At 35.4% G+C, this 23,095-nt stretch overlaps 1 protein-coding gene across 1 annotated transcript in view; it reads left to right on the top strand.

The window, feature by feature from the left end:
- Positions 1 to 2,227: 2,227 nt before the first annotated feature.
- LOC109052376 (NACHT, LRR and PYD domains-containing protein 3-like) overlaps positions 2,228 to 23,095 on the top strand; it is a 42,563-nt gene continuing 21,695 nt past the window's right edge. Inside the window, 11 exon segments of the mRNA XM_042777207.1 lie at positions 2,228 to 2,266; positions 3,155 to 3,350; positions 3,435 to 4,621; positions 4,623 to 4,674; positions 4,677 to 4,740; positions 4,742 to 5,257; positions 12,663 to 12,833; positions 14,623 to 14,793; positions 20,068 to 20,241; positions 20,459 to 20,629; positions 20,764 to 20,969. Of these exon segments, the coding sequence (XP_042633141.1) occupies positions 2,228 to 2,266; positions 3,155 to 3,350; positions 3,435 to 4,621; positions 4,623 to 4,674; positions 4,677 to 4,740; positions 4,742 to 5,257; positions 12,663 to 12,833; positions 14,623 to 14,793; positions 20,068 to 20,241; positions 20,459 to 20,629; positions 20,764 to 20,969 (2,947 nt within the window).

Raw genomic sequence — 23,095 nt, forward strand, 5'->3', positions numbered from 1 at the left:
GCTCCTCAGGACTGGTTTCTCAGCCCACTCCTGTACTTCCTGTACACACACGATTGTGCAGCCACACACCGCTCCAACATCATCGTCAAATTCGCTGATGACACAACGGTGATAGGCCTGATCACCGACAACAATGAGACGACCTACAGAGTGGAGGTGAGTACCCTGACTAAATGTTGTCAGGAGAACCACCTCTCACTCAACATCAACAAGACCAAGAGCTGGTGGTGGATTTCAGGAGACAGAGCAGAGAACACACACCCATCACCATCGACAAGACTCCTGTGGAGCGGGTAAACAGCTTTAAGTTCCTCTGCGTTCACATCAATGAGGATCTCACTTGGTCTACACACACAGATGCAGTGCTGAAGAAGGCACATCAATGCCTCTTCTTCCTGAGACGGCTGAGGAAGTTTGGAATGAGCCCCAACATCCTCAGAACATTCTATACCTGCACTGTGGAGAGCATCCTGATTGGCTCCATCACCGCTGGCAACCCGCAAAACTCTACAAAGGGTCGTGCAAACTGCCTGCCACATTGTTGGAGGTGTGCTTCCCTCCCTCCAGGACATCTACACAAGGCAGTGTATAAAGAAAGCACGGAGGATCATCAGTGACTCCAGCCACCCATCCCACTGACTGCTCACTCGATCCTGCACTAGCCGACTGTGGGATAGCTTTTTCCCTCAGGCTATCAGAATAATGAACAGTCAGAACTTATCCACCCTACAGCACCCTACAGCATACTCCTACAATACGGTATGCCACACACTGCACTTTAACTCCAACACAGTTCAATACTGGACTATACATACATACTGCACTAAATACAATAATGTATCTGCTGGATACCATCCAAAACATTTTTTTTTTTTTTTTTTTTTTAATTATTTTTATAATTTTTTTTTTTTTTTTTTTTTTTATTTGAATCTATGTCTACATAATGCAGAATGTGTACATACTGTGTATAATTGTGTACTGCTAACTGTAAGTATGTACAAACTGTGTTTAATGTGTAGTGCTAACTGTAAGTATGTCTAATAGTACACTCTGTGTACTGACTATATGTATGTGTAGATTGCACACTGTCATCTGTATAAGTCTGTATGTCTATATGTAAATTGTTCCTGCACTGTCTGGAGCACACTCCCAAGAATTTCACTCACCAAGGCATATGCTGTGGTGATGTGACAGTAAAAGTGATTTGATTTGATTTGATAAACCTTAACATGAACTACAAATGATTCTGAAACAACAATAAAATATGCTCACCACGCTGTGATTAGGAAAGAATCAAAATATAAAGCAATTTAGATGTTATTAGATCATTTTATGTCTTAACACAATACATGAATCTCGTGCTGTGCATAGTTTTTTTTTTTTTTTTAGTTAGATTTTTTTTTTTAATGATTCTGAATCATATACAAAATTAAGCATCACATTCTTAAAGGGGCAGAATCCAACACCTGGGCTAAGGAGTCTGTTGCTCAGTGGTCCAAGGTCCTCTTTCAGATAAAAGTAAATTTTGCATTTCATTTGGAAAGTGAGGTCTGGAGTCTGGAGGAAGAGGTACATAATCCAAGCTGCTTGAAGTCCAGTGTGAAGTTTCTGAAGTCAGTGATGATTTGCGATGCTGTGATGTCTGCTGGTGTTGGTCCATTGTGTTTTGTGTCAATGCAGCAGTCTACCAGGAGATTTTGGAGCACTTTATGTTTGGTCTGCTGACAAGCTTTATGGAGACGCTGATTTCCTTTTCCAGCATGACTTTAACTCCTGGCAGTCTACCAGGAGACCATGGTCCTTAAACCAGGTACTGTTAACTTGGGCACTGTGTGCAGGTGCCAAGTGCTGTTGGAAAATGAAATCTGCATCTCCATAAAGTTGGTCAGCATCAGGAAGCATGAAGTGCTCTAAAACTTCCTAGTATACGGCTGTGTTGACCTTGGACACTAAGAAAACACAGTGGACCAACACCAGCAGATGACATGGCACCCCAAACCATCAATGACTGTGGAAACTTTACACTGGACCTCAAACAACGTGGATTGTGTGCCTCTCCTCTCTTCCTCCAGACTCTGGGATCCTGATTTACAAAAGAAATGCAAATTTACTTTCATCAGAGAACATAACTTTGGACCACTCAGCAGCAATCCAGTCCTTTTTGTCTTTAGCCCAGGCGAGATGCTTCTGACGCTGTCTGTTGTTCAAGAGTGGCTTGACACAAGGAATGCGACAGCTGAAAACCATCGAGATGCTTCGTCTGAGTGTAGTGGTTCTTAAAGCACTGACTCTAGCTGCAGTCCACTCTCCCCCACATTTTTGAATGGGTTTGGTTTCACAATCCTCTCCAGGGTGCGGTTATCCCTATTGCTTGTACACTTTTTTCTACCAGATCTTTTCCTTCCCTTCGTCTCTCTATTAATGTGCTTGGACACAGAGCTCTGTGAACAGCCAGCATCTTTTTGCAGTGACCTTTTGTGTCTTGCCCTCCTTGTGTAAGGTGTCAATGGTCATCTTTTGGACAACTGTTAAGTCAGCAGTCTTCCCCATGATTGTGTAGCCTACAGAACTAGACTGAGAGACCATTTAAAGGCCTTTGCAGGTGTTTTGAGTTAATTAGCTGATTAGAGTGTGGCACCAGGTGTCTTCAATATTGAACCTTTTCACAATATTCTAATTTTCTGAGATACTGAATTTGGGATTTTACTTAGTTGTCAGTTATAATAATAAAAATAAAATAAAATAAATAAACATTTGAAATATATCAGTCTGTGTGTAATGAATGAATATAATATACAAGTTTCACTTTTTGAATGGAATTAGTGAAATAAATCAACTTTTTGATGATATTCTAATTATATGACCAGCACCTGTATGTATGTATGTATGTATGTGTGTGTATATATATTTGATTGGAATTAGTGAAATAAATCAACTTTTTGATGATATTGTAATTATTACTTTTTTTGTTTTGTTAAAAATAACAGAAAACGTTTCATTTTTATTTACAAATTTTGTAAAAAAAAAAAAAAAAAAAATGTATTGAATAGGTTTGACCAAATTGAGATGTACAGTACAATTAGGTTTATACTGTGTTGTTCAGTTTTTATTTTTTATTTTTTATTTTTTTTTTCTCTTCTTGTTTGGTTTGTAGGATCTTGAGGGCAAAATATTCACATTTCTTAAGAATGAGCTGGAGAAGTTTAAGAAACTATTACAAAAAGAGAACACACAATGCTTGGTGAAGGACTTTAATGAGAATAGATGCAGTATCAAAGAAGCAGCTCTTGATCTCACACTCTACTTCCTGAGAGAGATGAAGCAAGATGAAGCTGCTGATACTCTAGAAGGTAAGAGACTCATGGACATCTCTCAGATTTATCAGTCACTTATGAGAGAAAATTAACACCTAAGACTTTTCCCCCTGTGTTTAGACAATCTGGTCTTCATTCATCAGCTGAAATGTGGTTTAAAGAAGAAGTATCAATGTGTGTTTGAAGGAATTGCAAAGCAAGGAGACTCTATACTTCTGAATAACATCTACACAGATCTCTATATCACTCAGGGTTGTATTGAACAGGTCAATACTGAACATGAAGTAAGACAGATTGAAGTGGCTTCTAGGCGTCATGAATCACAAGAGATACCAATTGAGTGCAAAAATTTGTTTGAAGAATCTGCACAAGACAATGAGATCAGAACTGTACTGACAAAAGGAGTTGCTGGTATCGGAAAATCAGTCTCTGTGCAAAAGTTTGTTCTGGATTGGGCTGAAGAAAAAGAAAATCAAGATATCAGCTTCATATTTCCTCTTCCTTTCCGAGAGTTGAACTTAATGGAAAAAGAAAAACAAAGTTTGATGGACCTTATAAATCAGTTTTTCCCAGAAATAAAAGGAATGAACCTTACAAGAAGAAATAATTTTAAAGTCCTGTTTATCCTTGATGGATTGGACGAATGTCGACTTCCTCTGAACTTTGATGGTAATGAAACATGGCGTGATGTATCATCACCAGTCTCTCTGGATGTTCTCCTAACAAACCTGATTAAGGGAAATCTGCTTCCTTCTGCTCTCATCTGGATCACCACCAGACCAGCAGCTGCCAGTAAGATTCCTCCTGACTGTATCGACCGGCTGACAGAGATACGGGGATTCAATGATGCACAAAAGGAGGAGTACTTCAGAAAAAGATTCATAGATGACAATCTGGCCAAAGAAATACTTGATCATGTTAAAAAATCAAAGAGTCTGTTTATCATGTGCCACATCCCAGTCTTCTGCTGGATTTCAGCAACTGTTCTCCAGAACATTTTGGAAATTAAAACAGATAATAATCAGCAAAACAATGAGTCTGATGACGCCTCCAAAACACTGCAGGAATCAAACACTGTAGACACTCCTAAGACTCTAACGCAAATGTACACACACTTTCTCCGCTTTCAGATCCTGCAGAGTAGACGAAAGTATGATGGAGAATACACACCAGATGTTTCCTGGGATAAAAAAGCCATGCTTTCACTGGGGAAACTGGCATTTCATCAGCTGCAAAGAAACAACCTGCTCTTTTATGACACAGATCTGGAATCCTGTGGTATTGACGTCTATACGGCATCAGTGTATTTCAGGCATGTGTACCCAGATCTTTAAGGAGGAAACAGGGATCATTCTTGGTACCATTACTGTTTTGTTCACTTGAGCATTCAAGAGTTTATTGCAGCCCTTTATGCACATCTGTTTCTAGAACAACAAAAAAGTGTTTGTTCAGTCCTCTATGGAACAGAAAACAAATGAAACCATGATTGATTTGCTCAAGACTGCAGTAGACAAGGCACTTGAGAGTGACAATGGACATTTGGACCTTTTCCTTCGCTTCCTCCTCGGTCTGTCACTCCAGTCCAATAGACTTCTCTTACGAGGTCTGTTGACACAGGAAGGCTGCAATGACCAGATCAAAAAGGAAATAGTTGAGTACATCAAGCAGAAATTTGAAGCTAATCTCTCTCCAGAGAGATCCATCAATCTGTTCTACTGTCTGAATGAACTGAATGATCAAACTCTGGTGAAAGAGATTCAGACCCACCTTAGAGAAGGAAGTCTCTCATCTGCTGATCTTTCTCCTGCCCAGTGGTCTGCTGTGGCCTTTGTTTTGTTGACATCAGAGGAGGAGCTGGAGGAATTTGAGCTTCAGAAATTCAAGAAATCAGATGAGTGTCTCATTAGACTATCAGCAGTCATCAAAACCTCCAAAAGAGCACTGTAAGTCATTTAATATATTTTGTCAGGTTTGGTCTCATCTGAAAAACACATTTATCTACAATCAAGTTATTCTTTATTATATATTATATATAAAACTATATTTTAATAGCATTTTTTATATTATTATTATTATTATTATTTTTAATAATAATGTAGTGCAGTGGAATTAAGCTGTAATGCTAATCATTTAGTTTTGGCATTTATATGAAGAGTGCCACCTTTACATTTATATATCATATAGAAATATGTTTTTAGTAAAAGGAAACTTATATGATTATTATTATTATTATTATTATTATTATTATTATTATTATTATTGGAACAATTTAATGATCCTTTAGATTAAAAAAATATAATAGAACATAAAAAAATGTATGCAATGTTTTATTTTTATTATATATATATATATATATATATATATATATATATATATATAATCGTATCTGATACAAAATATGTACCGTACTCAGTTTGGTCTATATGTGACCTGTGCTGGCAAAATGAGTCAGAATTCGCACAAGCAAATTATGAGCAACATGAAAATAAAGTAAAACATTTACATTTTTTTCTATTTTGAGCTTTTCACAAAAACTATTTTATTGAGCCCTCGTTTAGTGATCCCATGTGCTCCATTTAGTAATAAACACTTTGATACCTATGATCAGTCGATCTGTTATATTATCACAACTATTCGGTGTTTTCAACAATATAATGCTTATTTTAGATTTCAGACATTTAAATACTATAATGTAAATACTAGCAAAAAAAAAAAAAAAAAAAAAAAAAATATATATGGTGTATATATATATGTGTATATATATATGTGTATATATATATATGTGTATATATATATATATATATATATATATATATATATGTGTATGTAAAAGGAAAAACGATACAAGCGATACATCACTCATTCACAGCGTGTCATACAGCAGTGTGTCATGTGACAAGCATGACACATCACTATGGAAACAATAAGGTGATACATTCTAAAATAATGGTTGCCTTAAAAAAAAAACTCAAGGTAGAATATTTTAAACCCAAGTGTGAAAATCTCAAAAAATGATCTTTATTTGTTTTCTGAGAGGTCTACCTTTTTGTGTTTGTCCATCAGAAGCAAAGCACTTGCTTCTAACATTTTGGATTTGGTTTTAAAAAAAGACCCTTGCAGGACCAGACTGATGTTAAAAGAGTTATTAAGAGTAGAGGTGTGACACGGGAGTGGATTTTCAAACCTCTCGCGTCCCACTCCCACTCCCACAAAAATCCTGTCCCATCCCAATCCCACAAAAAACTGGGGAGAAATCCTGTCCCGTCCTAATCCCAGGAGAATAACATCCCTTTTGTTGTCGATTTCTTTATGCTTAAGGTACTCCTTTAGTGTCACTATTCTCTTCCGTTGTTTTCAGTTGTTTGAGTTAATTTAATGGTTTGCATGTATTTGTAAAAAATAAAATAAATAAATAAATACATTTAATAAAATAAAACTTCCGAACATTAGCATGATGCAGTCGGTCACGAGACACACAAGAGCCAATAGCATATCACCCAGCTAACAATTTTTGGTTTTCAGAACGTTCTGACAACGTTAGTTTGGGGTTCGCCGAACGTTCCCGGAACGTTCCAAAGAGTGTTCCCTGTTGGTTAGCAAGGAAAATGTTCTTAACATAAATAGAACCTCTTTACTCCGATACCGCTGCTGTATGTGAGTGATCATCCAGCACTCCCACGTCCGGCAGAGTAAACGGCATGGAAGATGGACAGATCTTGTAGATTTAGGATGTAGGCTACTTCAGTAATCAGTAGGCTACTAAACCATGTTATTTTAAACTATATTTTAATCATTAAAGATAATCAGAGCACATTTAACCACCAGGAGCATTAAATGAGATTGAATTATCCATTTACCTACCATGTACCATGTACCATATAATAACCCAGATTTTACACTTCTTAAGCACCAAATAACAATGACTTTAACAAAATATTGGGTTTTAAAAATGTGAATTTTATTTTTCCAGACATTAAAAATTAATAACATTTATTTGACTTTAAGTAGAATAACATTTCATAAATTTCTTACCACTGAATTAACGATGATGTGCTTCTCTCTTTCGGTCAGTAAAAAAAAAAAAAACCTTGGTTACTCTAGGTTAACGTTCTCTTCAATCAGACGTGTCAAATCTCTCTGAAATCACAATATTTACTATCGTATATATTAATTAAAAGTATTTCTTCAATAAAGAGTTCAATAAACGAATGCCAGTCGGTCAGTAAAACGAAATGACCATTCATTTTTAAATTATGCGTGGGCGCACCTTTATGTGTAAGGCAGAAGCTCATGCAGTTCAAAGGTGCACAGTAAAGAAATATACAAACAAACCCAGTGTTTATGATATGCTTTTGAGACTATGCTTAACATTGACTTAATTTCAGCTATAAAGTTGGAATTATATTATCATTATAATGCGATTTGACTACTTTGATGTCTACACTTTATTAAAAGCTTATTTCAGAAATGAAATTCTGCAAAAATAGTTTATATTAAAAAATAAACATTTCAATAATCTACAGGGAACGTTCCGGGAACATTCCATTTTGGTTATAAAAATAAATTCTAAAAATAACATACATGGAACCTTCTGGGAATGTTCCTTTTAGGTTATAAAAATAAACTTAAAAATATTATGATTTGAAAATTTTTTAAAGTGAATTTTAAGGGTAAATTACATTTTGGTTTTTGGGATTGTTCCTAAAATAACCTACATGGAACCTTCTGGGAATGTTCCTTTTAGGTTATAAAAATAAACTTAAAAATAACCTGCAGGGAACGTTCTGGGAACATTCCCTTTTGGTTATTAAAAATAACTTTCAGAGAACGTTCCTAGAACGTCCTTATTTCCAAAAAAAAAAAAAAAAAAAAACTAATGGGAACCTAACGGGAATGTTAGGTGAACATTCTGTATTTGTTGGGAACAACCAAGGCTTACGTGAGGCTTCTTCTGGTGGCCTTTTTTAGAATGTGCACAGACTGCAGCACACAAGATGAGCTTTACAGCGGATGGAGACCGCGATCGCGTCTAATGTTATTCCTCTCACAAATCAATCGTTTTGACTCGGAAGACATGGAATATCAATACTTTATGAATAAATTATGATGGTAGTTGTATCTGCCTGTTATATCTTGTGTTTTATTGACAAATGATATTTAGTTAGAGTTTAGGAGCAGAGGTTGTGTTACCTGCTCATAAATGTGTAAATAGTATAAATATAAATAAATCTGTTGTAACTGTTTACACCGAAAAAATCACACCCAACATATACACAATAATGGCAATATAATTACTCAATATATAATTTAATAATGACTCCATGGTTTCCTATTTAAAGCAATGGAGGACCCTGCAGGTTGAAAAATGACCAAGGGTCAATATGTGATGAGTTGTTAGTAGATTTTTCAGACACAAAGTTTTGACGTTTCTTGCTCAAGTTCACAGAGACTGAGACAGCAGAAAACACATCCTGTTTGCTTTAATTACATTTTTACAGAAACACAATGTTTCATTGTTATTTTGAGTGCACTCAAATAAACTTAGAGTCTTTGCAGATTCGAAAGATGTATTACTTTTATCTGTACAACCAAAAAGGAGGGAGTATTTTAAAAGCAAGTGATCACAGCGGTGTCTCCATCTGTCATGCAGTGAGCACTACTATTCAGCTTAAACACTGAACAGACGCTTCAATAGCGCACATTTCTCTAAGTTAAACTTTGCCATTATGCAGGCAGGGTATACGCTGCACTCAACTGAACAGCATCTAACATTGTGTCATGCAAATAAAGGAGTCTACACGTGTGTTGTTTCTTGCACACCTATTGTGCTATGTTCAGAGACTCGCAACAGTTCTTCTGTGGCTTTATATGCTTTAAAACAATTGAGCAAAATCAGACAATAGTGTGTCTAATATATACCAAATGTTAACTTCTTATTATTGAATTGTTGTAAATAAATATCACATTTCCAACTGGTCAGTGTTGAAAAAATGCTGGGAAATCACTTCATGTAACCCTTCGTTAATTACTGAAAGACCTTCACATTTTAGAAAAAAAAAAAAATCACCCACTGACTTTTAAAGCTGCTTCTTAGTGGAGTGAAAACAGAGGCAGCCCGACCTAATAAATGATATAAGCGGGTTCAGACAGTAATGCTTGATAATAACAGCTTTTATAATGTTTCAGTTGTGTGTGTTGAAAATGAAGAGCCGCCACTATAAAACTGGTATAGACCGCAGAGAAGTGGGAAAAGAGAAAAGAAATTGAGCAAGAAAAGGGGCTTAATTGATGGATTTTGAAAATATAATGTTGCAAACGAGCACTTTGAAGACGCGCTGTGCCAATTAACAACTGTAATGAACATGAATAGTATTGTTGTCCTGGGCTCTTCAAAATAAAGTAATAATTCTAGATATCTTATTATCAGAATGGTTTAGATTTTTAGAATGCATATATTATCTTATTTTCCATCGACCAGTTAAGTTTTACAACACTGCGCTGCACTTTTGCTGTGTAAAAGTGTGGTCAGATTTTCTTATTGATCTGAACAAAAGAAGCAGAAGTGCTGAATAAAAATGCAAGTTCACTCTGACAGCAGGTGATGCATTAGGAACAGCAGAAATACACCATTATTATGGTTACCACTGTACACAATGCAGCGCTGCGCAAGCGCAGCTTGCACCTGCTTGTTTTTCACAGAAATCAAAAGAAAGTCAAACAGTATTTACATGTTTTCAAACAGCCATTTAGATTTTTTAATCACTTTGGTGTTTATGAAATAACACAAACATTTAAATATACCATATCTTTGTAAAAACATTTGTTTACAAGTATACATTTTTGCATTTTTAATCAGGAATAAAACATGCCAGCCAAAAATAGATTATTCTGTATTGTTATTGATAATAATATTATTATTATTTATTATTATTATTATTATTATTAATAATTATATTTAATTTTCTTTATTTTTGTGTTCTTGCTTTATTAAATTTAACTTGCTTTATTATTATTCTGAAAGCTTAAACTTTTACATTTTTAAATGGGGCATCCTCTTTTGAAAATCTGCTTAGGGCCCCCAAAATGCTAGGACCGGCCCTGATTGAAAAGATCAATATTTGTATTTTAAATGCAGTGAAGTTAAAGTCATAAGTTTCCAGAAAAAATAAACACTCAAGTAAATTACAAAGTTTCCAGAAAACTGTAATCTGTAATCTGAAATGTACTTGATTACTGTCCGTCTCTGGTTTCAAACATAGACTGTAATAAAACATCCTCAGTAGGCAACATTTTTTTTTTCAGCTTTCAAATGCAGCCCATATTTTATATATACATAATAAGTATGGATTATTTAAATAAACCTAAGGTACTTAAATCCAGTAAATATTAATATTGAAATGTTGATAATATAAAAAGTTATTATTATATTTATTTTCTGAAAATCATTAAGAACTTTTATGCAAAAAATATGTGTACGTCAATGGGGATTTTTTTAATCAGTCAGAGGGTAGAAGGCAGGAGGATGACTGTGTAAAACAGTTTTCCAGCAAGGTTTTGGAAATGTTAATAATGTAGAGGATTTATAAATTAATGTTTCAGTTATAATGCAGTAGGCTTTATAGTGTTAAATTATCAGACAACAAAACATAATGTTAGTATTTTAAAGTTATTTTCACTAACTTTTGCTATGTAGGTATTTTGAACTTCTGCTATAAAGCACATATAGGTTCTTACATAATGTTAAAGCTAAAAGCATTAAACCCGCAGAATCTCCACTTCAAGACACTCACAAAGATGACAGAAGTGCACTTTAAAATATATAACTCATTGTCATTAAAGCTATATATTCAAACAAACAAACACACACATATACAGTACATATATATATATTAGGTCTGTCAGTCGATTAAAATTTTGAATCTAATTAGCACATGATGTGTCGATTAATCAAAGTTTGCTGTGAAAATACCCCCCAAAAGATTATTTAAAGCTATTTTTGTGTTAAATGAGATAGTATTATTAAATGAGTTAGTATTAAGGAATATTTTATTTGTTAAGAAATATTTTTTTTTTTCAAATATATGTTTATTATACATAGGCCTAACATAAATAAACATCTCTTTTTTTTTTTTTTTCCGTTCATGCAACAAAAGTCACTGGTAACCAAAACAGATTTGTTATCAACCATCTTCAAAATACCCTTTTTATGTTACACAAAAAAGTAAGTCATTCAGGTTTGAGTAAATGGTGACATAAATTTGTATGAACTTTAAAGTTTTTTTTTTCCCTTTTACTATTATTATTATTATTATTATTATTATTTAAATTAAATAATACAATAATACTCAAAAAAAAAACTAAAACTGCCGGCAGGTGGCAGTAAATGTCTTTATGAGTCATTAATTCGAATTGTTCAAAAGGCTGATTTATTCAGGAATGAAGTAAACAGCTCACTTTATGAATGGACACTCGTGTGACTTTGATCTCGCTGCTTGTGTGATATTGCTTATCATATGATTTTTTTTTTTTTTTTTTTTTTTTTTGCTCCAATATTTTGAATTTTAGGGCATAACTGTATTTTTGGAGTTGTTGCACTGCATCATATTTGTGACCATGGACCACAAAAACCAGTCATAGGGGTATTTTTTTTTAAGATGAGATTACAGAATAAATAAGCTTTGCATTGATGTATGGTTTATTATGATAGGATAATATGTTGGTCGAGATACACCTATTTGAAAATCTGGAATTTGAGGGTGCAAAAATAAATAAATAAATAAAGTTGTCCCAATTAAGTCCTTATCAATGCTTATTACTAATCAAAAATTACGTTTTTCTATATTTACGGTAGAGAATTTGCCAAATATATGCATGGAACATGATCTTTACTTAATATCCTAATGTTTTTGGCATAAAAGAATAATCGATAATTTTGACCCATGCAATGCATTTTTGGCTATTGCTACAAATATACCCGTGCTACTTAAGACTGGTTTTGTGGTCCAGAGTCACATTTGTCAACAGTTACTGTATGAAATGTAAGATGACGTACAGGTCCAGTGCATTAACTCCGTTAAAATATTTTAATCACATCTTTTTTTTTCATAACTAATTAAGTTAATGTGTTAAACTGACTGATATGCTTTTGTCGAGCAAATTTGTCACTAAATCAAAAATACTAACATACAGAAAAAGCTCATTACTGAAGAGTAACGTTAGTTCAGTATATATATATATATATATATATATATATATATATATATACTGTTCATGTATATTATGTAAACAAAACTTTTATTTTGGATGTGATTAATCGTGATTAATCATTTGACAGCCCTAGTCTTGTAGGTTAAATGATTGCAACTTAACAGATAGAAGTTGTTCAGCTCTGGTTGCAGCTCTTGGATCAGACACCAGTCTAAAAGAGCTGAACATGAACAATAATAATCTGCAGGATTCAGGTGTGAAGCTGCTCTGCATTGGACTGAAGAACATAATATGTAAATTGGAGATACTGAGGTAAGTTGTGTGACAACACACAAAAATTCAGCTCAACTAAAACTGAAGGTGTGAACAAAATTTATTTTATTGATAAGGTTGAACTATCATTATCAGTAACTGTGGATTATGCCTTGTTGCTTCACCAAAAAATGTAGTTTTTATTGATAAATCTAAATTGTCTTATTTAGTGGACAGTCAAAATTCAGGCAGTGTTGAAAATCGCAATTTTTTAAAAATTGAACAGCCACTAGCAATAAGAAAAACTACTTAATGGGACAGCTGGGTGCTGAGATCTTGGCACCACTATACTTTAAGATAATTATAGAAAAAACAAGTCAAATAGAGCATGGATAATCAAGGTCACTGTGCCAATTTGAAAGGGAAAGGGTGATGGGAGTAAATGTATCAACTACAGACCTATTCTTCTCCTGTGCCATACATTGAAAATCTATCAAAGTGTTCTTGATGGACGTCTTCTAATCATCACCAGTACCACCCTAAATCAGTGCAGTTTCGCCAAAGAATGTGGATTGGTCAATGCTATCCATGTTGCCTGCTCTACTTGTGGAGAAATACAGAGAGAAAAACAAGAAACTCCATCTGGCGTTTCACTGGGTCCCCATGAACTGATCTGGATGGCCTTTGATCGCACCAGGTCCCTCACGTCTATGTCCGATAGACCTATCAGGAATAGTATCAGCATAGTCCACTGCCCTGTGGGAATCTTGCCAGCTTTTCACATTAGCGTTGGAGTTCACCAAGGATCATCCCTTTTGTCCTTTTTATTCATCCTATGTATAGATACGGCAATGGCAGACATCCAGTCAACACATATTTGGATGCTCCTGTATGCTTATGACGTTCTACTTGCAAATGAAGAGCATCTGACCATCAATGACCAAATGCAACAGTGGAAAGATTGGCTGAATAAAAAGGGACTATGGCTCAATCTTACAAAGACAGAGTATATGGAATGCGGCCTACAAACTGTAGGTACCTTCATGGTAGACTAATAGATAGAAAGTCAAGACCTTAAAAAAACTGAAGTGCTTTAAATACCTCATCTCCTCTCACTCGGAAGATGGTGACAGCCTCCCAGACACATGTGCTCATGCCATTGTCACCTGGTTAAATTGGCACCAAGATTTTGAAGTCCTATGTGATCAACGATTGCCCATCCATGTCAAGGTGAAGATTTATAAAACCATTTTGTGGCCAGTTGCACTCTATGGAGTGGAATGTTGGCCTACATCCATCAAACACCAGTAGGGCCCTCCACACTTTGGAGATGCATATGCTCCGATGGTCGATTGGGCTGACCTGACTGGACCAGGTTCGAAATGAGGACATGAGGAAAGCACTGGGAGAAGATGAGGCCATGTGCAGTTGGTACAGCCATGTCATCCGCAGTGGAGAAGAATCAGTTGCCAGATGAGCATTGCATCTTAGCCCTGATGGACGGTGTCCACAGGGTAGACCCAAAAAAGGAGATGGATGGACCGGATCAAATAAGACATGAGTGATGTGCTGAAAAGCAGACCCAGTACCAGTCCAGGATAAACGCTAGGAGGTAGATTGCTGTTATCAGGAAGAAATGCCTGCAAACTAGACCTTCAAACTGCAGTATTGCTGAAGTGTTTAAAATGTTGGCTTGAAAATAGCTGGAAAATTAAACACATTTTGAGCACATTAATTTATTCAATATTGTCTGCTGTTTTTTCTGTTGCTGCTTCACTCAACACCTCTACTTCTGCAGCTGTAATGGTTCGGTTGTGTATTTTTAGTATTTTTTTTTTTTTTTTTTTAGTCTAAGTATGTGTGATCTAACAGAGGAAAGCTGTTCGGCTCTCGCTTCAGTTCTCAGTTCAGACTCCAGCAGTCTGAAGGATCTTGACCTGAGCAATAATAATCTGCAAGATTCAGGAGTGAAGTTGCTCTCTGATGGACTAAATGAGAAATGTAAACTGGAGAAACTCAGGTGAGATGATGTCTAACAAATTAAAAGTCTCTGGGCTTTCTGTTCACCTCCATTATCAGTCAGTAGTTTTTGTTGGGGGAAAAAAAATATTGTTGAAGAACATGATGCTGGACAAAAACTCATTACATGATATATCCTATAAAATCCAGTTATACGCCAAAGAAACTGAGGTAAGAATGCCCTGTATGAGTTTATAACTGGTTTTCCACCATCAGGCCAAACCATTCTCATTGCTTAACCATTCCATATGGTATGATATTATTTGATATCAAAATGGCATTTCATTTTCTGATGTGGAGCTAATACAAATGTATCATTCATTGCCTTGGTAAAGCAAGTGTTTATATGTGTTATGAGATATGAATAACAATCATGTTATGAAGGGTGATTAGATATTTCTGTTTACTTCACTCTAAAAGAAGATCTACAAATAGAAATTAGTAGCCAGACAACAAACAAGTGACCAATTCTGAGCGCCGATGTGACTTTACGCATTCTGCTGGCATGGTTCAACATGGTTAGTTAACCAGGCAGAGAACGGTTCCTAATCATGCCGTACTAAACAGAGCTCAAGTGGAAACACAGTTGGGACTGCTCCTTACCATTCTTAGAATCATTCAGCTTGCAAAATAGCAGTCTTTGTCTCATATTTATATGATATGATACAATGCTGTTTATGTGAATAGCATGAGTGTCAATGTGGTATTGATTTTTATACAAGAGTTTAATAAATAAGAACATAATATTGTGTTATATTTTATACTTATTACTAGGGCAGTCCCTATCAGGTTCTTTTTTGTGCCTCTTGCATGAAGCTAGCTGAACATACTCAGAGTATCAGAGTAGGTATGATTATGCAAAATGCAATATGATTATGCACAGGAATCAGCTGAATTTAATTATTTATATAGTTTTTATAAGTTATTATTATTTGTAATAAGGAAAACATATAAGTTTAGTAATTTTAAAAGTTGGATATATTAAAGCTTATCTACATGTATCTATGTGTGTGTCTGTGTGTGTGTGTGTGTGTGTGTGTGTGTATATATTATATATATATATATATATATATATATATATATATATATATATATATATATATATATATATATATATAAAGCTTGAAATAAATTGCCACTTCATATAATAATTTTATAAATATATAATATGAATTATAAACAATTTTAATGTCTTTAATATACATATTATAAATAAGCACCTGCAAAAGTCAAGCAATATTGTCCTTAAAATTCTTTGACTATAAACTGCTTTAATTTGGAGTGAGGGATACGAAGGAGTGGCTTTACTGCATCAGATGTATGTCACTTTGCTCAAAGTTGATTGGTCCAGTTTGTGTTTGCGATCTCTAACCCAGATTAAAATCTGCTCCAGAGCATGGTTACCATGTAGTGTAAGTCACCATTGTGATGAAACCCGTTTAAAAACCTATCTATCTATCTATCTATCTATCTATCTATCTATCTATCTATCTATTTTCTTGAGCCCAAAAACTCAAAGTTTGATGAAACTAAACTCAAACTTACCTGGGTAAAAACTGAAACCGGCTTTGTGCAAAAGACCTCTGATCTGATCCAGGTCATTGAATATTGAGTATCTGTCGATACTGAGTCCCGATCCGATACTAGTTTATTCCTAGTTTTTGATGCACAATCCAAGTACATTAGAGTTATTAAAATCAATCCAATGCATGGAAACTTAAGCAGAAAGCAAAAGTTTAATATAATATAATATAATATAATATAATATAGATATACTTTCTCTCTATGCACTCTAAACAGACTGTGTGGTAACAATTATGATCATGGGACTGTTGTGCTGATATAAACTTCTTGTATTTTACATGTACAGTAAGCAGAATAATTGAAACATATGGTTATAAAGCATGAACCTTGAGTATCAGAATGCCAGTTTGTCAAATCTGAAGCAAGACTCAACCCATTGCAACATGTTATGGCAGTAACATCTCATATAGTCTGACGACAGATAAAGTAAATGATAAATAAAGAAGTGACCTTTACAAATGTTCACATCACATACACTGAATGTGGAAGCTCAAATGTGTGTGACATGCTAGAAAAAAAAAAAAAAAAATGCTTGATCGGCCCCGATCCCAATCCTTGAGACTGGCTCAGGACATCCCTTTTTTTACTTTTATTTATTTGCTTATTTTTGCTAACAAAAAAATAAAATAAAAAAAATGTAATAACATGGAATGACACAGGGAAAAAGTATTGGACTACTGATATTTCTGTAAAGGGGACCATTAGGGGGCATAAAACCCTTTTCACAAGATGTAAAAAAAGCCTCTGATGTCCCCAGAGTGTATATGTAAAGTTTTAGCTCAAAATACCCCACAGATCATTTTTATAGCTTGTTTAAGTTGGCACTTTTAGGGTATGAGCCAAAATGTGACATTTTTGTCTTTGTCCCCTTAAATGCAAATGAGCTGATGCTCCCGGACCACTTTTCAGTAGAGGGCAGAACTTCAAAAGCTAATGCTCATGCCAGCACACCGGTCAGCGGCAACAACAAACAATCTCATGCACTGAAATTGTCAGAAACTTTATTTTATGGTCTCTTACTAGGTGTTATTAACATGCATATTACTAGAATATTAGCCATTTATTTGTACTAATTAAACACATTAATTAAACACTTTATTCTACATGACCTTATCTCTGTCAGCAGCTCCCATTACAAATTTCCTTTTAACTTCCCCTGTTTTAGTTTTTTTTTTTTTTTTTTGACACTCCTGAAATCACAATAGAATTGATTAATATTAACGTTAGAGGTATTTGAGCTCATGAAAGTTTGAGCTTTTAATCACATTTTATGTGTAGATGTTTTGATAGTTTGTAAATGTTTTGTTGGTACTTTGTCGGTAGACAAATGGAAGTAACTATAAGCTAATTAATTTAACCTATAAGTCTGCTCTATGGAGTCAATCAGTGACATCAGTTACATGAACTAATGGGCTGAAACTATTTCAAACATGTTTTGAACTTTCATTGTGAGTGTACACAAACAAAAGCAGACCTTTCTAAAATTATGCATTATTAAAAAAAACAACAAGTGTTTAAAGTTGATTCTGGTTGTTTATGGTATAAGTTGAAGTTTGAGGTTACATACACAGATTACACACACACACACATAGGAAAATAGTTTTTCAGTTACAGTATTTTTGTATTGACAGAAAAGTTGTTAGTTTATGAAATGCTGTGTTGAAAGTGTAGTTGAACCCACCTCTGTGTCACTGTTGGAACTGAAGTTCAAAGTAATAAATAATATTACTTTGTGTTTTTGAAGGTTGTTTGTGGTATTATAAAATAGCACAAGGATGTTTTTCACAAACAGTTGAGTGCACAAGCCTTTAAAATATACTCCTTTGCCAGTCTGTGAGAGAAGCATTCAGATTTAGCACATGGTCACTGTCTAGTGGGCTTTGTCTTCAAGTGCGCAACTCACGGCATTCGCTCTGTTTTTGTTTTTTTTGCTGGTTGTCGGTTATAGTTGTTTTTGTGGGGGGCACGATGTTGTTTGTTGGGGATGAATTGCCTGTATTGCCTGTAATTGCGAATACACCCCTAATATATATACAGTCGTGGTCAGAATTATTGGCACCCTTGGTAAATATGATCAAAGAAGGCTGTAAAAATAAATCTGCATTGTTAATAATTTTGATCCTTTATTTTTTTTAAAAATCACAAATATCTAACCTTTCATTGAACTAAAACAATTGAAAATGGGGGAAAAACTCATTATGAAATAATTGTTTTTCTCAAATGCACGTTGGACACAATTATTGGTACCCTTAGAAATTCTTATGAGTAAAATATCTGTGATTCTAGGGGTGTCCCCGACTAAGGATTTTCATAGTCGAATTGGAATTTTCAAATCTTGCCGATATTCAACTAGTCGTATCATATGTTTTGGGGGTGGGGCAAAATACATTACCAAGAGTCAAGTCAGACATTCTACAGCCATAATTACGTTAACACACAGGGAAAATGTGTAAGGGAAGCCTCGCAGATACAAACAGGGTAAATAATGTTTTATGTTTTGATTAAAAGATAGTTAGTGTTAAACGTCAGCGAAACCCTAAGAATTCACCATTTTTTTTTTTTTTTTTTTGTGATATTATTATAAAGTACATTTATAAAGTCTCAGGATCAGAAAACCTTAAAAATAATAATGATTAAAAAAAAATCAAACAGCACCTACACCACATTTTTGGGAAGGTTTCAAGAAAGAAAGAAAAAAAATCAAAATGCTCTTATCTAAAAACAATTCCCAACATATTCTGTTGTCATACAGGACTGAAATTTCAAATGGGACTGGCTTCTATGGTCAGTTGTAACTAAAATAATAGCTTTTTAGCAACAAACATTCAAGTTGTGTTTGGTGCACACAGGGATAAAAAGTACCCCATGTGTACATTGAAATATACTGCTGTATTTTGAATGTTGTGGGCCTATATATATTTCTGCTGGAGGCCCTGGACATCTTGTTTAGATACATGGCATCTTTGATTCTATCAAATACCAACAGATAAAAAAATCCAAAAGTGACTGACTCTGTTAGAAATCTTATAATGAGCCATGTTTGGATCTTCCAACTGGGCAATAATCCAAAAACAAACCTTAAAAACAACACAAAAATGGGTCACAGGGCACAAAATCAAGATTCTATTATGGCCATTCCAGTTCACTGAGCTGGACCCTATAGAAAATCAGGGTGGTGAACTGAAGGAGAAGCACTATCATGTAGCTGGGAATCTAAAGGGTCTGGAGTGATTCTGGACGAAGGAATGGTCTCTGATCTCTTGTCAGGTGCTCTCTAACCTCATCAGGCATTATAGGAGAAAATTCAGAGCTGTTATTATGCCAAATGGAGGTTTCAAAAAGCATTGAATAAATTGGTACCGTTAATTGTGTCCAATGTGTATTAGAGAAAAAAAACATTTATGTCATAATTATATTTCCCCCCATTTTAAATTATTATTTTCCAATGAAAGGTTAGATTTACATGATTAAAAAAAAAAAAAAAAAAAAAAAAAAAGATCAAAATGATTAAAAATTAATTATTTTCACAGCCTTCTTTGATCATATTTACCAAGGGTGCCAATAATTCTGACCACGACTGTGTGTGTATATATATATAGCGGTTTTCTTTTTTTAGGGATCAGTATTGTACAGGTACTTTCTTGAGCAACAGTTTAATCAGCTAAATGTTTTATTTTCATTCCTGTTCTAGACTCTCAAACTGCATCATCACTGAAGAAGGTTATAAAGCTCTGGCTTCAGCTCTGAGATCAAATCCTTCACACCTGATAGAGCTGGATCTCACAGGAAATGATCCTGGACAATCAGGAGTGAAGGAGCTCAATGATTTACTACAGGATCCAAACTGTCAGCTGAAGACACTGAGGTAAGATGTGATTAAATTACACAAATTAATTATATGCACGCAAATTGTTTTTAGAAATATTTCAGTAATATAAAATGTTACATAAAATTAAATTCAAGACAAACCATTTTACAAATTTTCCATAAGAATAAGATTGAAATGAGATTAAAAAAGAAAAAAAAGAAAACCAGATTAAGTTAAGAACTGAATCAATCTTGCTTCATCCTCTCTTCTGCAGGTTTTTGGGTCCTGATGCAGATGAAGCCTGTCAGTATGTGACTGAAATTGTGGGTAAAAACCTGTTACTCCTAAGAGAGCTGAATCTGAGTGGACGTAAACTAGAAGACACACGCGTGAATCAGATTGCTGCACTACTGCAGGATAAACACTGCAAACTCAACACACTGATGTGAGTATAATGCCTTTTTAATATACTGTAATATTATTTGAAATTATATTTTCAGTAACTGGCTGTTGTTTATTTAGAAAAGTTTTGAAAATAAACTGAATAATGTTTCCTGTATATTTTTTTTTTTTCCGTAGACTGAATAATGACAATATCACAGAAGAAGGTTGTGTTGCTCTGACTTCAGCATTTGATTCAAACCATTCAAACCTGATAGAGCTGGATCTGAGTGGAAATACACTAGGAAAATCAGGAATGATGAAGATATGTTGTCTGTTGAAGAATACAAAAAGCAGACTGATGAAACTGAAGTATGTATTTTCATTTATCTACACTTATACATGTGAAAATACATGTGTTAAAGTATTATTAATAAGATTAACTGTCTCGAAAAAATATGAAGACTATTTTTTCAGCATGGCTGGTGATTTTAAAAAACTTTTGTTATGCTGGTTGAAAGTCTCTTCACATTCTGACAGCAATCACTAAATGGTCTAAATGTATTTATATTAGTGCTGTCAAAATGAATGTGTTAACGCAAGTGATTAATTTTTCCAGTGCACTCTTTGTGCTCCATAGTCTGTATCATTTAATATCAAAGCTCCTTCATATGAATCTATGATCATGCATGTTAGATGCGCGTCAGTAGCCTATTACATATTGAACCTAATGAAGAGTAAATTTGCAAAAACACAAAGCTTCATTTTTATTTATTTTCAGAAATCATGTATTTTATTGTGCATTCCAAGTAATATCAATCAAACTGCAGTTGGGTTGTTTTGATTAATAACTTTAACAAATACTACCTGTACTTACAAAATTAAAGTTTATTGAAAGTATATTTTTATATATTAAAAGTTTATTTTATAGCAAAAGCAGATAACTCCACATTTCATGTTTCAGAGTTTAAAAAAACAAAACAAAACAAAAAACCTTGTTTAATCTTTTGTAGTCTAATCAGCTGACAGTGCAGATGCCTGACAAATGTTTTTAACGGGAGAAACACCTCAGTTACGCATGTGACCCTAGTTCACTGAAAGAGAGAATGGAGAAATCACATCGTTGACCAACAAATTGGGATCTCATTTCAAGAGACCAATTTCTTTCGAGTATAACTAAATGAGCCAATGCACATTGGCATGCAATTATTGCATCCAGCTGCCGCTGATCACAGCGTGAGGATAAAAAGGCAGCAGGTGCATGCATACCTGGTTTTCACTGAAGAGCCGAGCCGGTGACCAGAGAGCTCAGCAATGGTACAGCAGCAGTGGCTACGGGACATGATGTCTCCATTCTCTCCTTCAGGAAACGAGTGCCCTGTGCGAGCCACCTGCTCTCCTTTTTGGTGTAGGCCGGGGCTTGCAACAAAAAGACCATTCACCGTTAACTTTACACTACCCACTCAGTGAGATTGGATAACTCTGGGAAAACGTACCCGTTCCACAGCAAATACACATTTGAACACCCATTTAGGTGCATATGGAAGATTGGAGGTGATTGTAACCCTCTTGGAAATGGCAGAAATCTGCCAGGGAAATACAGGCTCTGAGGCTATACCATGGACTTTACACATATGGGATCCACTTAGGTCTCACATGTGGAACCCAGCCTTTTACTGGTTCTCAATGATTCATCGAGTGAAGGCCTGGCTCCGGACGTTCCGCCATGTCTGGCTGCCAAAGGAATGGAGGAGCTCGACAGGGTCTACAGTACGGACACTCTGGAGTAGTTTTAGCAAGCCGACACTAAACCGGGGCTTCTCAGTGCCTCTACCCATTTGAGGTGAAAACACAGGGGGCTATAGAATCTAGTGAAGGTGTTGGGGGTCGCCCAGTCTGCAGCTCTAAAAATATCTGTCAGTGAGGTGCCATGAGTCAGCACCCGGGAGGATGCAACACTCCTAGAGTGAGCTCGCAACCTGAGCAGGCAGGGCACACCCTGTGCCTGATAAGCCAGGGTGATTGCATCCACAATCCAATGGGCCATCCTCTGCTTCGAGACAGCCTTCCCCTTCTGCCGGCCTCTGTAACAGACAAAGAGCTGGTCTGAGGCTCTAAAGCTTTGTGTTCAATCAATGTAGCATCTCAATGCCCGGACAGGACAGAGCAAAGCTAGGGCTGGGACTGCCTCCTCCTGGAGTAGAGTTTGCAGGCTCACCACCTGATCCCTGAAGGGAACAGTGGGAACCTTGGGTGTCTGGGAGAGTTTGCTCTTTTCCCAGTTGACCTAAAGACCCAACAGGCTGAGGTGCCGGAGCACCGGGTCCTTGCACTACTGATCCCAAGTCTGTGCTAGTATAAACCAATTGTCGAGATTGTGAACCGCAGATATGGACTGTGGCACGAAAGGATCGACATATGAAAGTACCGCTGCAAACCAATCTTGGGGACGGACACACCCGAAGATGATTTTCTGCATCAACATCTTGAATGGTAACCGGTGAAGGGCCTGGTTCAAGACACGCAAGGT

The sequence above is a fragment of the Cyprinus carpio genome, chromosome A20 (assembly GCF_018340385.1).
Source record: "Cyprinus carpio isolate SPL01 chromosome A20, ASM1834038v1, whole genome shotgun sequence".
Classification (NCBI taxonomy): domain Eukaryota; kingdom Metazoa; phylum Chordata; class Actinopteri; order Cypriniformes; family Cyprinidae; genus Cyprinus; species Cyprinus carpio.